This window comes from Haliotis rubra, unplaced genomic scaffold (assembly GCF_003918875.1).
Source record: "Haliotis rubra isolate DU_JTF1 unplaced genomic scaffold, ASM391887v1 Scf13, whole genome shotgun sequence".
NCBI lineage: Eukaryota > Metazoa > Mollusca > Gastropoda > Lepetellida > Haliotidae > Haliotis > Haliotis rubra.
This window is the reverse complement of record NW_025765225.1, coordinates 2,380,813-2,394,097: the sequence shown is the minus strand read 5'-3', so window position 1 is coordinate 2,394,097 and position 13,285 is coordinate 2,380,813. Positions and strand designations below refer to the sequence as shown.

Genomic DNA, 13,285 nt, shown 5'->3' with positions numbered 1-13,285 from the left:
TTTTACTGAAAAGCAGAGCAAACTGAAACAGATTAGTTTATGTTGCCTTGCTGTCAGTCATCTGTGTATTAGTGCAAAAGGAGGACGGACTCACTCTTCTGGGTCCAAGAGTTTATATTCTCTGTGTTCGACATGTACAACAACTAATACTTGTTACATGTGTGCATGAAGTGAATTGAGCAATTATTAGTTCCAATACATTAACAATATCTTAGTTCTGAAAGTATCAGTTATACATTATAAGCAGTGTATGAAATAAGGCCCGTCCGCCCAAGAAAGGCTAGATTTCTGACGGACGGTTTAAATTTACAGCTAGCCAGCGCGATGGTCTGGTACAAATTTTAGATGTTCCATACAACTGAGTAAATTCACCATATTTGGTCTGGTTAAATCCATTTTGGGCTGGTAACATTTTGAAGTTACCAGTCCTGAGGTCTGGCTGGATTTTTGGCTTATTTATTTCATACACTGACATTAGATAAAGGTAAGATGTATTACATTGTGAATAACAAGATCACAACATTAACTGAGAATGTGAATTTATACCACAAAATCTTACAGGCAGAAGACATCATATCCTTACAAGATTTACATATAATACTCACGATACTAGTCATGCACACATGTAACAAGTATAATTTGTTGTGCAGGTTTTCAAGGTTTCTACCTGTCGAACTACAGAGAATAAAAACTCTTGGACCCTGAAGAACGAGTCGGTCCTCCTTTTAGATGGTATCAGAAGTAGGATCAGCCTCGACAGATCACCTGACAGGACACAGGACTGCAGGATATAGCCGCTTCCGTCCAACGGGCATCAGCAGTAGAAGATTAAGCTTAAGATTTAGACAATGCTTTAATTTTGTTAAATGTTGTTTATGTATGTTCCTGTTTTTTTCCTTTAAAGATTCCTTCTGGTTAGGTCTTAGGGTCTTGAGTTAAGGAAGCCTGTAAGAGACCACAAGGGGAAGGAACAGGAGTTTAATGAGGGAATTAACAAGGTGGAGGACAGGCTCCAAACGAGAATTAAGGAGCAGAAGGACTGGATCAAGAACCAGCAAGAGGAGTATGAAAAGCCCATCATGATGGTCACAGGGAGAAAGCTGGACCACTTCAGGGGAAGACCGGAGAGGGCAGGTGACCTCACTCTGACAAAGTGGATTTCGGACCTCAGGAGCAATGCTGACTCCAGGCACCTGAATCCTTTAGAGACCGCGGCTGTCACCATAGACAACCTGGCAAAGGGCCTGGCAAGAAATTCACGGCTGTGGAGACCTTCTGAGAGACCAGCCAGAAGAGATCTTCAAGGTCCTGACAAGGGTCTTTGGGGATGGACACCAGCTACCCCTCTTCCAGATAGATGCTACTCCTTGAGACGAGGACAAGAGCATCTTGTTACCTGAACCCTCAACATGGTGGAACTTTTCACCAGATTTCCTAACTTGATCCCTCCGTGAAAAAGAACAAAGATCAGACACTCAAGGGGAGACTTGCCAAGGTCATAATAGACAAAGGGTCGAAGAGAGAGCAGTGGCCTGGCTTGAACTACAAGAAGCCCAAATCAGTTCAAGTCCAGGAAACTGACGCTGTCAAGTCAGAGGAGTCCATTGTCAAGTGGCATCAGTCGCTCATCGACCAACAACATGAGCAGATCGCTGCTGAAAGCTCTGAGCCAGGGGAATGCCATCAGACCCAGTGGTGACATCAAGGAAGACAGGAAGACCTTTAGATGTTGGATCTGCAGCTCTCCAGATCACTTGAAGAGGGACAGTCCCCAGAGAAAAACCAACGAGAAGGGAAACTGTTAGAACAAGTAGTGGAGAGCCACACTATAGGGAAGCTGGATATAGGCTCAGTATTACATAGAGCGGTGGGAACCTGCCCGGAGACAGCTGTCGTCTTTAACGGTACAACAGTTGGACGCCTCATTGACACAAGGGCCCAAGTGTCAACCATAAGGGAGTCCTTCTTGAATCAGAACTTCCAGGGAAGAGAGGGGTTGGACATATCTAACTACATCAAGGTCAAGGCGGCAAATGGAGGGGAGATTCCCATCCTGGGCTATATCGAGCTCTCGGTAAATATTTTCAGCTATGAATTTTAATTTTTAGGATTTTTAATTGCAAAGGATACACAAGATGAGGCTACTAGAGCAAGGAAGGAAAGAGTAGCCGGAGTGTTAGGCTCGAACATCTTTAGGGACATCCACAAACACGCTTAGACAAGACCTATCCCTGAAGATTGGAGACAGATACTAGCCCTGTACGAGGAACATTGTGACGTCCATCAAAGAGAAGATATGGGATGAGTCAGAGTTGCAGGACCTGCTCCAGCACTGATACCAGCAAGGACCATCAGAGAATAAAAACTCTTGGACCCAGAAAAGCGAGTCTGTCCTCCTTTCACGTTAGGATACCTGATCTCAGGTAACAAAACACTGCACATTCGTTAACAGATAGAGTAAGCATTTTGAATATATGGCATTACAATGTTTCAATTTTTCCAAACCTTTGACAACACGTTTCCCTACTTCGCAAGTACAAAGACACAATACACAAGCCCTTCATGTACACCATTTTCATATTGGGTCATTTTGATAAGCCACAGTCCATTTCTTCTGTTTTTGTTTGTTTGTTGTTTAATGCCACACTTAGCAATATTCCAGCTATATGGCGGCACTCTGTAAATAATCAAATCTGGACCAGACAATCAAGTGATCAACAGCATAGGGATTATTTTTCGCAATTGGGATACGATGACATGTGTCAGACAAGTCAGCGAGTCTGACCACCGAATCCCATTAGTCGTCTCTTACGACAAACATGGGTTGCTGAAAATTAATTCTAACCCAGATCTTAACGGGTTCAATTTCTTTAATTCATATTGTAGTTTTATCATCACAAAGCACAAAGAAATTAGAAAATTTTCGTGTGAACTTCCCCATCATATTTGATTAGTGTGAACATGAATGAGCCCAAGTGAAGGAAAAATTACATGCTAGAAATCAACTACTGATTCACACAACTGAAAGTCCTCTGTTTTGACATCCATGCAACGATTGTGTAGTGTACCTGTTACTAATAATAATAATGTAAAAGCAGTCATTCTGTATGTCGCTCTTGCATAAACCAAGAAGAAGAATGGTGCACCCTCCACCACTTGACACATCAACTGATGTTTAGTTTCTCTCTGTACCATTCACAGGTGGGATCTGGGTTAAGATGAATCTGAGAGCAATCAAACAAAGCTGTGCTATTTGAAGATGATACTGTCAGTTGTAGACAATGATTTGGTCCAGTGTGTGAAATAGTCACTGGCCCGCTAGCCCATGGCTAGTAAAAATCCAGTCGGGCCAGTAAATCTCCATAGACACTGGCCCGACTGGTAAGTGAATTTTCATGTGGTCATTTTGTAAACATATCACTCTCTGCAACTTGTTAAGTTATAATACACTTTAAATAATGCAAGATTATGGACTGATAAACAATGGTATTTTACCTTTTTTGTAATCTTTTGCTCAGTTTCTACATTCAAATTTCAGGCTTGTGAATAATTTTGTGGGCTAGTTACTTTCAGGTATAGCTTGTCTGACTGGCCAGCACAATTTGTAAACTAATTATAACGTAAACATTCCCTCTGGATTATGGTAGCCTTATTCCTGTGGATACACTGAATACATACAGAAAATCCAAACACATTTGAACAATACAGTGACGTCAGGACCAAGGGAGATAACTCAGGGGTAGACTAGGTATACCACTAGGAATAGCTATGACTTAGTGTTAAAATTTCTTTTGATTTTCTGTATGTATTCTGTGTATCCACAGGAATAAGGCTACCATAATCCAGAGGTAAGTTTACTAACAATTACTAACAATACATGTAATTGTTCCTATTTCGTACACTGATTTGGTCACAGGAAATGTGGAATGCAATATGAATTACATGTAGTGATACCTGGGTCCACTTGTACAAAGGAAGCTCAGCACTAAGATCATTGTAACTCCCATACTTTAACAGATTTAGAACAGTCTTGGTGCTAAGATTGCTTGTACAAGTGGGACGAGTTGACTAGAGTGCAACACTTGATTAAACTATTCATACTTGTTCTTGTCTGTGTCTAGTGGTGATAATCACAAGATAAATATCATTAAATGACATTGTTCCAGCACTAGAATATTGACTGTTACTGTTAACCGGATACAAAAAAATTCTGAATCATTAACATCTCAGTGTTTCTAGCTATTGCAACATAATACCACAAGATGTTGATAATAGTTGTTGTCTGTGCAAACTGGCCTTAACTCATCTTAAAGCAACATTATTAATGAATATCTTTTGATGTTATATAATGGCTATATTAAACTGAGCTTACTTTTAATATTGACTGTCTATGTACATTTTTTAAAAATATTTTAAACATAATTAAAAACATAAATTTCGTGATAGTGTTGTTAACTTTCGTAACATAATACCACTAATGGCAAAACATTGTAAAATCTCTAACTCAGTGTACTTACTATAACATTCGGTGGTTTTGTCTACTGGCCTGTACCATATTTTGGTAACATTTAGAGACATCATTAGAATGCAATCACTTAATTAGATATACATGTCATTAGACTAGGGACTACTACCCAAAGATTCATTGGCATCAATGCTGAAATGCACTGCTTATTATTACACGTATTATAAGATACTGACAAATCCACATGCCATAATAAATTAAACATAACTTAAACATATGTTCATATCCAAGGTGTACTTAGGTTCATGAACCAATCATTATAATATTTGTTCAATTGTGCATAAAAATGCATAAAAACTCAAATACATGACTAAAAAATATTTCCAGATCTAATTTGAATTGTATGAAACCAAATGAATCAGTGTTTTGACCAATCATATCCCTGGATTATATTTCTGGCCAATCAGAGTGTGGATTTGCTTTGTCTCTGTGGCCCTGTCTGGGGCTTATCTCTCTCCTCCCAGATTGTGACTCCATCACATGCACAGATCTTCTTCGAGTTCTCGAACAGACCAGCGGATCTGGCGATGATGCCACACACCATCCTGAAACAAAGTTCATTCCCATGGCAACAATTCTCAATCATTTTTCAAACTTGTTCTTATTTTTCAAACAGAGGTTATACAGGAGATTCTGAGAATCAGAATTTCAAAAAGAGCATGAAATTGTATTACCTACAAACATAGTTTTATAACAGTTTTCTGCCATCAGGGTATCTGATTGGAACTGACATTTACAGTAGAATTTACTGTTAAACATAGGTGCTATTATCATTACTCATAAAACCAGACTATCTGATCATGGTTTGTGTAAAAACGCAGACCAACATCTGTACTGACATTTCCAAAGCATGATGTTATATACGTCACTTCCACCAAACCAAGTTGCACTAGCCAAATTCTAGTTGGACTGCTTTTATTGCAATGCAATGAAAGAAATATGCTGTTGAATTATTTAGTTGTTTCATTCAGAAGTTCACCCGATCAAAAATTGACTTGCACATGGTGCAAGTTAGACTAATAACTAAAGTACTGTCGAAAATAGAAAAAAACTGTATTTTCTCATTTATCTCTACAATTTATGTAGTTGATATGTGCAAGTAGGGGTGGGTATTGCAGAGAATTTTCATATTGCAATATATTGCGATGCGAAAGCATGTATTGTGATATGTATTGCAATATATTGCATGAAGTATTTTTACACAAAAAACTACTTATAATCGAGGTAATGCTTGATTTATAGAGCAAATACACAGCAAAATCACTATGCTTGATTAAGCTTAAATAACAACTTTTATTCATGATTAAAAATAAAAATGTGAATAATATTTGGCACAAATGAAAAAAGGAAACATCCGAAGATTTCCATTGTTATGAAGTTTTCCAAATGCAAGTAAAAAAAACCGGTTTTCGATCAACGTATCGCAATATGTATCGTTTTCATGTCTGAACCGGTAAATACCGGTAAACCAGTTATATTGCGCAGCCCTATGTGCAAGTGTGAAATATCTGTTAAACTAAGTTCAGCCTAACTACAGTCTCAGTGGTAGGAACATAGGAAATGTAGAAAAAGGACTTTACTGAGGAGAGATTAGTGCAGAAATGAGCAATGCAAAACGATTTATTTGGAAGAGACTTGATGCAAATTAGCGTGTGACGATATTGTATTACAAAGGACACTTTTTAAATGCCCAATTTGAAATTAGACATAGCTTCATTATAAACGATAGCTGGCATAAAAAATAATAACTTTCATGCTGAAACTATTAAGGATGTAGCTACCATGGAGTCTCACTGTCACTATAAAAAGAAACAGATAGGAGTGTTCGTCTCAAAAGCAAAACCTGGACGGGTGTCGCAGACGATTCGTTGGGGTCGGGTTGGGGGATAGAGATATCAGCTAAGATGAGATAATCCTTTACAGCAATTATACTGGGGAAGTACACGGCACCTCATAGCAATTTACAAATAATATCCAGTCCTGTCAATCTTCGCGATCGGGTGGTCATGCCACCTATATATTGAGACATTTATTGAGACATTTAATACAATGCGTTTCCATGGTTATCAGGTATCATACTCTTTTACATATCTCAACATAAACTTCATGAAAGAAAACACGTAAGATGTCAATCAATAGATGAGGCATAGTCAACACACATGAAAAAGCACAAAATATCTTTCAGATGACCCCTTGTGCCTGTAGGCAGCACATGCATTTCATGCCAGGTGAGTGTCGACGGTCCGTCGTCATTCCTGGCTGAGCGACCTACCGGTAATTGCCATCTATAGTCTGATCTATTGTGTTCAGCAGCTATTCGTATTCGTAAGTTTTGCCCTGATTTTACGAGTAAACATGCTTTTCTGGATATCCTATTACGCATCCCACTGAATGCCAAGTTAGGCCGAAGTGAGTTATTTCGACATATGCTATTTGTACTTGTGTAAATTTTAGGGATACAGAGTAACGGCCTAAAAACAGTTTTTTTTCTATTTCCGACAGTACTTTAGGCTGCACTTTGTAATATTGGGTTGCACCAGTGCAACTAACAAAGCACTAAATTGAGCCCTGAACAAGCATATGGATATTGTGCTGACAGACCAAGCATTAACAATCAAAGCAAATGTCGACTCCATGAAAGTATATTCGTTTTGTATGGCCAAGTGACACAACTCTGGCACCCTAGACAACTGGTAAATCCATGCCCTGCTAATTGTACAGCCTTTGAACAGGTACAATGAATCTGCATATGATCTAACTACAGATTTAAAAAAAAAATTCAGAAGTGTTTAGATTCACCTGTTAGAATTTCCTGCCTTGATTATTTCCTCTTTTGGGCCTTGATGTACAATCATAGATCGCCCAATTACATCCCATACTTTCAAATCAGGGTTCTCACAACGGAATATTCCTCGGCCATCTTCCCCAACTTGTAGTTCTGAGATAATGCCTTTCACCTGTGTAAACAAAACACATCAAGGAGTGAATGAGTATGGTTTTCTGCCACTTTGGCAATATTCCAGCAATATCACGGCATAGGGACACCAGAAATGGGGAATAGAACCCCGGTCTTCGCCGTGACTAGCAAATGCTTTAACCAGTAGGCTACCACACCGCCCCAGGTGAATGAGTTGACTGATTATAATTCAAACTATAAGAAAGCACCCACCCACCATAAACTGTTTCTTGAGTTGTTTCTACTATGCTGCTTGATAAACCAGAGTGAGTTGGGTTCTATGCTGTTTTTAGCAATATTATGGTGGGTGATGCCAGAAATGGGCTTCACATATTGTACGCATGTGGGGAATCAAAACCATGCCTTGACATAACGGGTGAACGACTTAACCACTAGGCTACCCCACTGATGGTTAAGAAATGGAGTTATTAATGTAACTCTGTGAGAGCAAAACAACTTATACATATACATATAAATATTGAACATTCCAGGACAAATGCAATGTTTTCATACTTACCAACTTACCATTTGGCACTGTCTAGTGTCAGGTAAGGTAAATAAAGAATACTACACTCGGTCTCATTACATAGGAATTATATGAAACGAGTGTCCTTCCTATGGTATTTGACCGAGCGAAAGCGAGGTCAGAAACCATAAGGAGGTCACATGTTTCGTATAATTCGTATGTAATGAGACTGAGTGTGGTATTTTATTTATTACCCACGTCTTACATGCTTTAAATTGACAAAACAGCGTATTATTGTTATTGTAAGAGTTTCAAACCGAAACTGGTTTCATAAAGAGGTTGCGCCTGAATTTTGTTCTGTAGTTCACTTTGGCATGACGTCACACTGTATTGACAAGACCACGCCATTCACGTCTGCTCCCTTGGTAACCGACGTCACGATGCATGTCAGTGGTCATCGCCTCGTACAGCCTCCTACAGTAAACTACTCCGTAGCACCCGTTTTCTTGGTTTGCAGTCGCTTCACTCAGCTAACATCACTGGTGGAAACATTGCGTTTATGTTTTTCGACGGATATAATGTCTCAGTTCGATTCACATTTAAACAGCGATACGACAACGTTCACAATGTTTACATTCCCACAATGCATATAAGTTGTAGAATTAATGACTTCACGTGGTTGTTATGAATGAACAAGTAGTTCCGTCACAAGTTGACCTAATTGAGAGGTCATTGGTTATCCAAACAAATCATTAGAATCTCAGGTCAAGTCGTTATGACACAGGTCAACGTGACACGACACTCGTGTGACATACAAGATTAGTATGCAACTACCCATACGTTGACCACGTGGGTAATAAAGCATAAAGAATTATACTATTCACTTATCCTTACATATTTTCAAAACCATGGTGACCAGATAACCAGTTTCAACAGTATGTTAGCACCCACCTTGTCTGTTAATCCAAAGATGTCTCCACAGCTGAAGAAACAAATACACAGATGACTTTAAAAAACCACAAACAGCATTATTTATAAATATCATATCATGTTATAGTGAGTGAGTGAGTATGGTTTAACAAGGCTTTTAGCAATATTCCAGCAATATCGCAGCAGGGGACACCAGAAATGGGCTTCACACACTGTACCCATGTGGGGAATCGAACCCGGATCTTCGGCGTGACAAGCCAACACTTTAACCACTAGGCTACCCCACCGCCCTAGTGAGTGAGTGAGTGAGTGAGTGAGCGAGATAGCTTATGGCTTTGCTGCAGCTCTTTTGGGCAATATTCCAGTAACATCACTGTTAGGAACACCAAAACTGGGTTTCACACATTGGACCTATGGGGGAAATTAAACCATCCCTCATGATAGAGGAGATTCATATTTGCATAGCAGAAGTACCTGTTGCACCCCTTGGAGATATCCCCCAGCTCATGCACGCACACAGTGTGTGTCCCTTTGGGCAGTCCGTCCACTGTCCCTTCCACAACGCAGGTTGTCTCATCATTCTGGACAAGTCGCACTACACCCTTTACCAAACTGTTTCCAGTCTCCATGACAGAAACAGCTGCCCCTAGATGATGGGTGCCTGATTGAAAACAAGAACTGAGTTGCTAGAATCAGAACTGAAAAGGATTCCTTTGATGATGGAAAATGTGAGGTGAAATGGGCTAAATGTTGTGTTGAAGATTATTGTACTTAAATCACAACAAATATGAATGTGTATGGCAGAAATTACTTGGTGAATTAATACAGTTTAATAATACGAACTCATATGCCACAGTTGGACATCCCAGTCAAACACATCAGCTGTGACAGTGAGTTACATCCGATCACTCAGCAAAGACACAGATTTTAATACTTAATAGACATGGGTGTGCAAGACTTTGTGAAACATACCACCAGGTTTGAAATTCAGCATTTTCGCTTTTGATGCGGGAAGCCTGCACTACTGAGGGTTGTTCATCAAGGATTATAGGATATATAATATTATATTGTATATATTATATATAATATTGTATGTGCATAAGCTGTGACGGCTAATAAACATAACAATGCTTCAAGGTTTTACACAATGACGAAATATGAGAAGTATGCACAAATTCATAGAAGTGATGAAAGTATATGGCATCCCGAGAGATGCACAACATTCATTGTACCAAATTCTTGACAAGAAACAACTATGTCCGACAATACAGTAAGGCCAAATAAAAAAAATGTTGTGGTTCCGATAACACCTCTTTAAAATTTAGGGTAGGTAGGTAGGAATTTTCATTTTTTTACAAATTATTTTTAGAAGTAAAGTACAAACTAATAACACATTTATCAATGTGTTATTGTTTATTTAATCAAGCTTGCGGTCATCATGTCGACTTTCTCTATCAGAATGACCGATGTCTGTCGATGCCGGGAAAAAACAATGGTATCTGAAAGCTTATTTTATTCATACCGCTTTAAAAAAATAGGGTCTGCACCAGAATTCAAGGGTCGGTCGAGTAATTGGAACCACGACATTTTTTTTTAAGGCCTAATGTACTTCACAGAATCCTCATATTTCATGAAGGGCCCTGGAAAATAATTACCAGGGTCTCATGGAGTCCCAGTGTTGGAATTCAAGGTAAAACACTGATGCTATTTTCAAAGGAGTAATGAAAATGATAAGTCATGATTTATTCATTCTCAATGCGGTGACATTTCTTGTCAGGGGTTAGCGTACCAAGTCCTTGTAATGTAAAGGCCATAGGAGTACTGAAATAGATAAGTCATGATTTATTCATTCGACATAACCTGTCGGGTATTAGTGTACTAAGTCCTTGGAGTGTAAGGTCAACATACCCTTACTTGATCCGTACCCATGGAGGACTGCTCTCTTGCCTGTTGTCTCTATGAGGTCTTTAACTTGGGATGAAGGGAGAGAACTCTCAACAATCACTTGTTCTGTGTCCAGGTGAACATTAACTGAAATTATCCCTGCAAAAAAATAAAAGCACACTTGTTAAAAGCAAAGTCTTTAATGTTTTGGTTGAAGCATTCGGTATTACGCAAAGGTATTCATTAGGGCTGCGGAATATAACCGGTTTACCGGTATTAACCGGTTCAGACATGAAAACGATACGTATTGCGATACGCTGATTGAAAACCCGTATTTTGACTTGCATTTGGAAAACTTTGTAACACTCGGAAATCTTCGGATATGTCCTTGTTTCATTTGTGCCAAATATTATTCACATTTTTATTTTATCATGATTAAAAGTTGTAATTAAAGCTTAATCAAGCCTAGTGATTTTGTTGTGTTTTTGCTCTATAAATCAAGAATTAACTCGATTATAAGTAGTTTTTTGTTTAAAAATACTTCATGCAATATATTGCAATACATATCGCAATACATGCTTTCGCATCGCAATATATCGCAATATGAAGATTCTCTGCAATACCCACCCCTAGTATTCATTGGCATGCTGCATGTTTTAAGCATTTGACTGTCCTATACATCTTCATGAAGATTCTGCTGACTCTGCTTTGTGTTCTCTGAAAGTGTTCTGAGTTTAAAACAAGTGTTTCTTATTTCTTGAAAACATCTGAATCCCAGTGTGTCCCTCTACATTATTTCAGAATCTAGATGTGGAGGTGTCTTAGAAAAAGACCTTCAACTGTTCAAGATTTTCCTTTCTTCCACATAATGCAATGAGAAATTACATGAGTCTCATCCCTCAAGCTATTTCTTCAACGATAAATAACTCACTTGGAACCTCTGTTCAAACAGTCTCAAGCATACCATGGACCGAATTGCCTAGTGGTTACTTGACTCATTACTTTACATGCCTGTGCAACATTTTCCAATTTTCGAACCTGGTACACCATTCAGCACCTTTCTGACAGAATTGACACATCCCTGGCATGTCATCTGGACAGCAAACTCCATCTGAAATACAACAGATCGTATGTGCTATGAATGGACTAGCAATGAGGAATCAGCAAATATTTACTGTGGCTTCAGTGTAGAGCTAGGCTACTGTTGTACTGCCAGCGGGAACAGGTCAAAAGAGCCAAAGGACAAAAGGGACAAAACTGAAAAAGTCAAAAGGTCCACAGAAAAGTCAAAAGGGTCATAAATTAAAGTCAAAAGGGCCATAGGTAAAATTCAAATAAGAGCATACAAACTAATATACATTTTATATGTTTTCTTTTATGTGGAATATGTGGATATGTGTTTTGGCCCATTTGTCCTCTGGCCCTCTTGACTACAACCCCTGCCAGCATAACTTTGTAATTTTAGCCATTACTGTCAACACTAAACCACACATTTAAGAAACAACAGGAACATACGTGTGTCTCTGTGCATTTATTTCCCTGAATAACAATCGATACAAGCACCACGGTAGTCCAGCATATAACTACACGACTTTGCACTATACCAAAGTAGGCCTTGGCTGGAATACGAGTTCATTTATATGATATATGAATTAGCACCACACATGGGATACGGTGATTTCGTAGACTGAACGCGGTGGATTCGTAAACCAGACTGGTTCGTAGACGGTGATTTCGTAGATGTGTACTAATAATTGAATAATAGTATATATTAAGTTTGATTTTTACTTAGAATGTGTATAACGAAGTTGTTATGCTTTGTTTTCAGTGATACGAAACTAAGGGCAGCTAAGGACAAGAAAGTGTGATTGAAGAATGATTTCTTCTTACCTTCTTGAGGTTTATATACCATAAGTATTCACCTACAGCCCCACACATGATGCTTAATCATCATTACAAAATTACGAACGTTCATTGTCATAAAATACGACAGTTATCCATAGGATTTTACAGCACTTAATTGATTTGAAACCAAATGCGCATCGAGGAATTATTCATAACCTCAATTTGCTCAAAAAGCTGAATCATTATCCTCGTGTTTTCAGAAAGAACATCCGTTGTTCAAGTTCTTATAAACTTCTCCTTTTCTAGCAATAAACTATTATGCACGTGTTCTTATCAAATCAGTAATTGAATGCTGAATATGACTGCACGCGTCCAAATTTGGATTTTGAAGGGCCAATGACTTTGCATTTTTGCAAGCACTAGCCTTCAAACCGATGTGAACGAAAACAGGACCTTTATATTTGATTTCGCCATAAATCGGTTAAAGTCGAAGCAGAACAACTGACATTTCTCATAAACGAAACTAAGTATTTCCAACACAGATATTCATGGATAGTCATTCACCAAATTCATTGCAAAACAGGGACAAAACACTTTCACAGACAAAATACACAGCAAATAAAATATACACACTTTCGTGGGGGCCGCCATTTTTGTTTAGAACGTCACGTAAAGTGCT

At 38.6% G+C, this 13,285-nt stretch overlaps 1 protein-coding gene across 1 annotated transcript; it reads right to left on the bottom strand.

Moving 5' to 3' along the window:
* Positions 1-4,236: 4,236 nt before the first annotated feature.
* Positions 4,237-13,282, bottom strand: LOC124267122 (copper chaperone for superoxide dismutase-like). Its single transcript, XM_046702000.1, has 7 exons — positions 13,240-13,282; positions 11,800-11,872; positions 10,786-10,920; positions 9,352-9,538; positions 8,899-8,929; positions 7,325-7,482; positions 4,237-5,070 (listed from the first exon to the last, which is right to left on the bottom strand). The coding sequence occupies exons 1-7, from the start codon at positions 13,255-13,257 to the stop codon at positions 4,929-4,931; spliced, it is 744 nt and encodes a 247-aa protein (XP_046557956.1). The 5' UTR covers positions 13,258-13,282; the 3' UTR covers positions 4,237-4,928.
* Between the last annotated feature and the right edge of the window lie 3 nt (positions 13,283-13,285).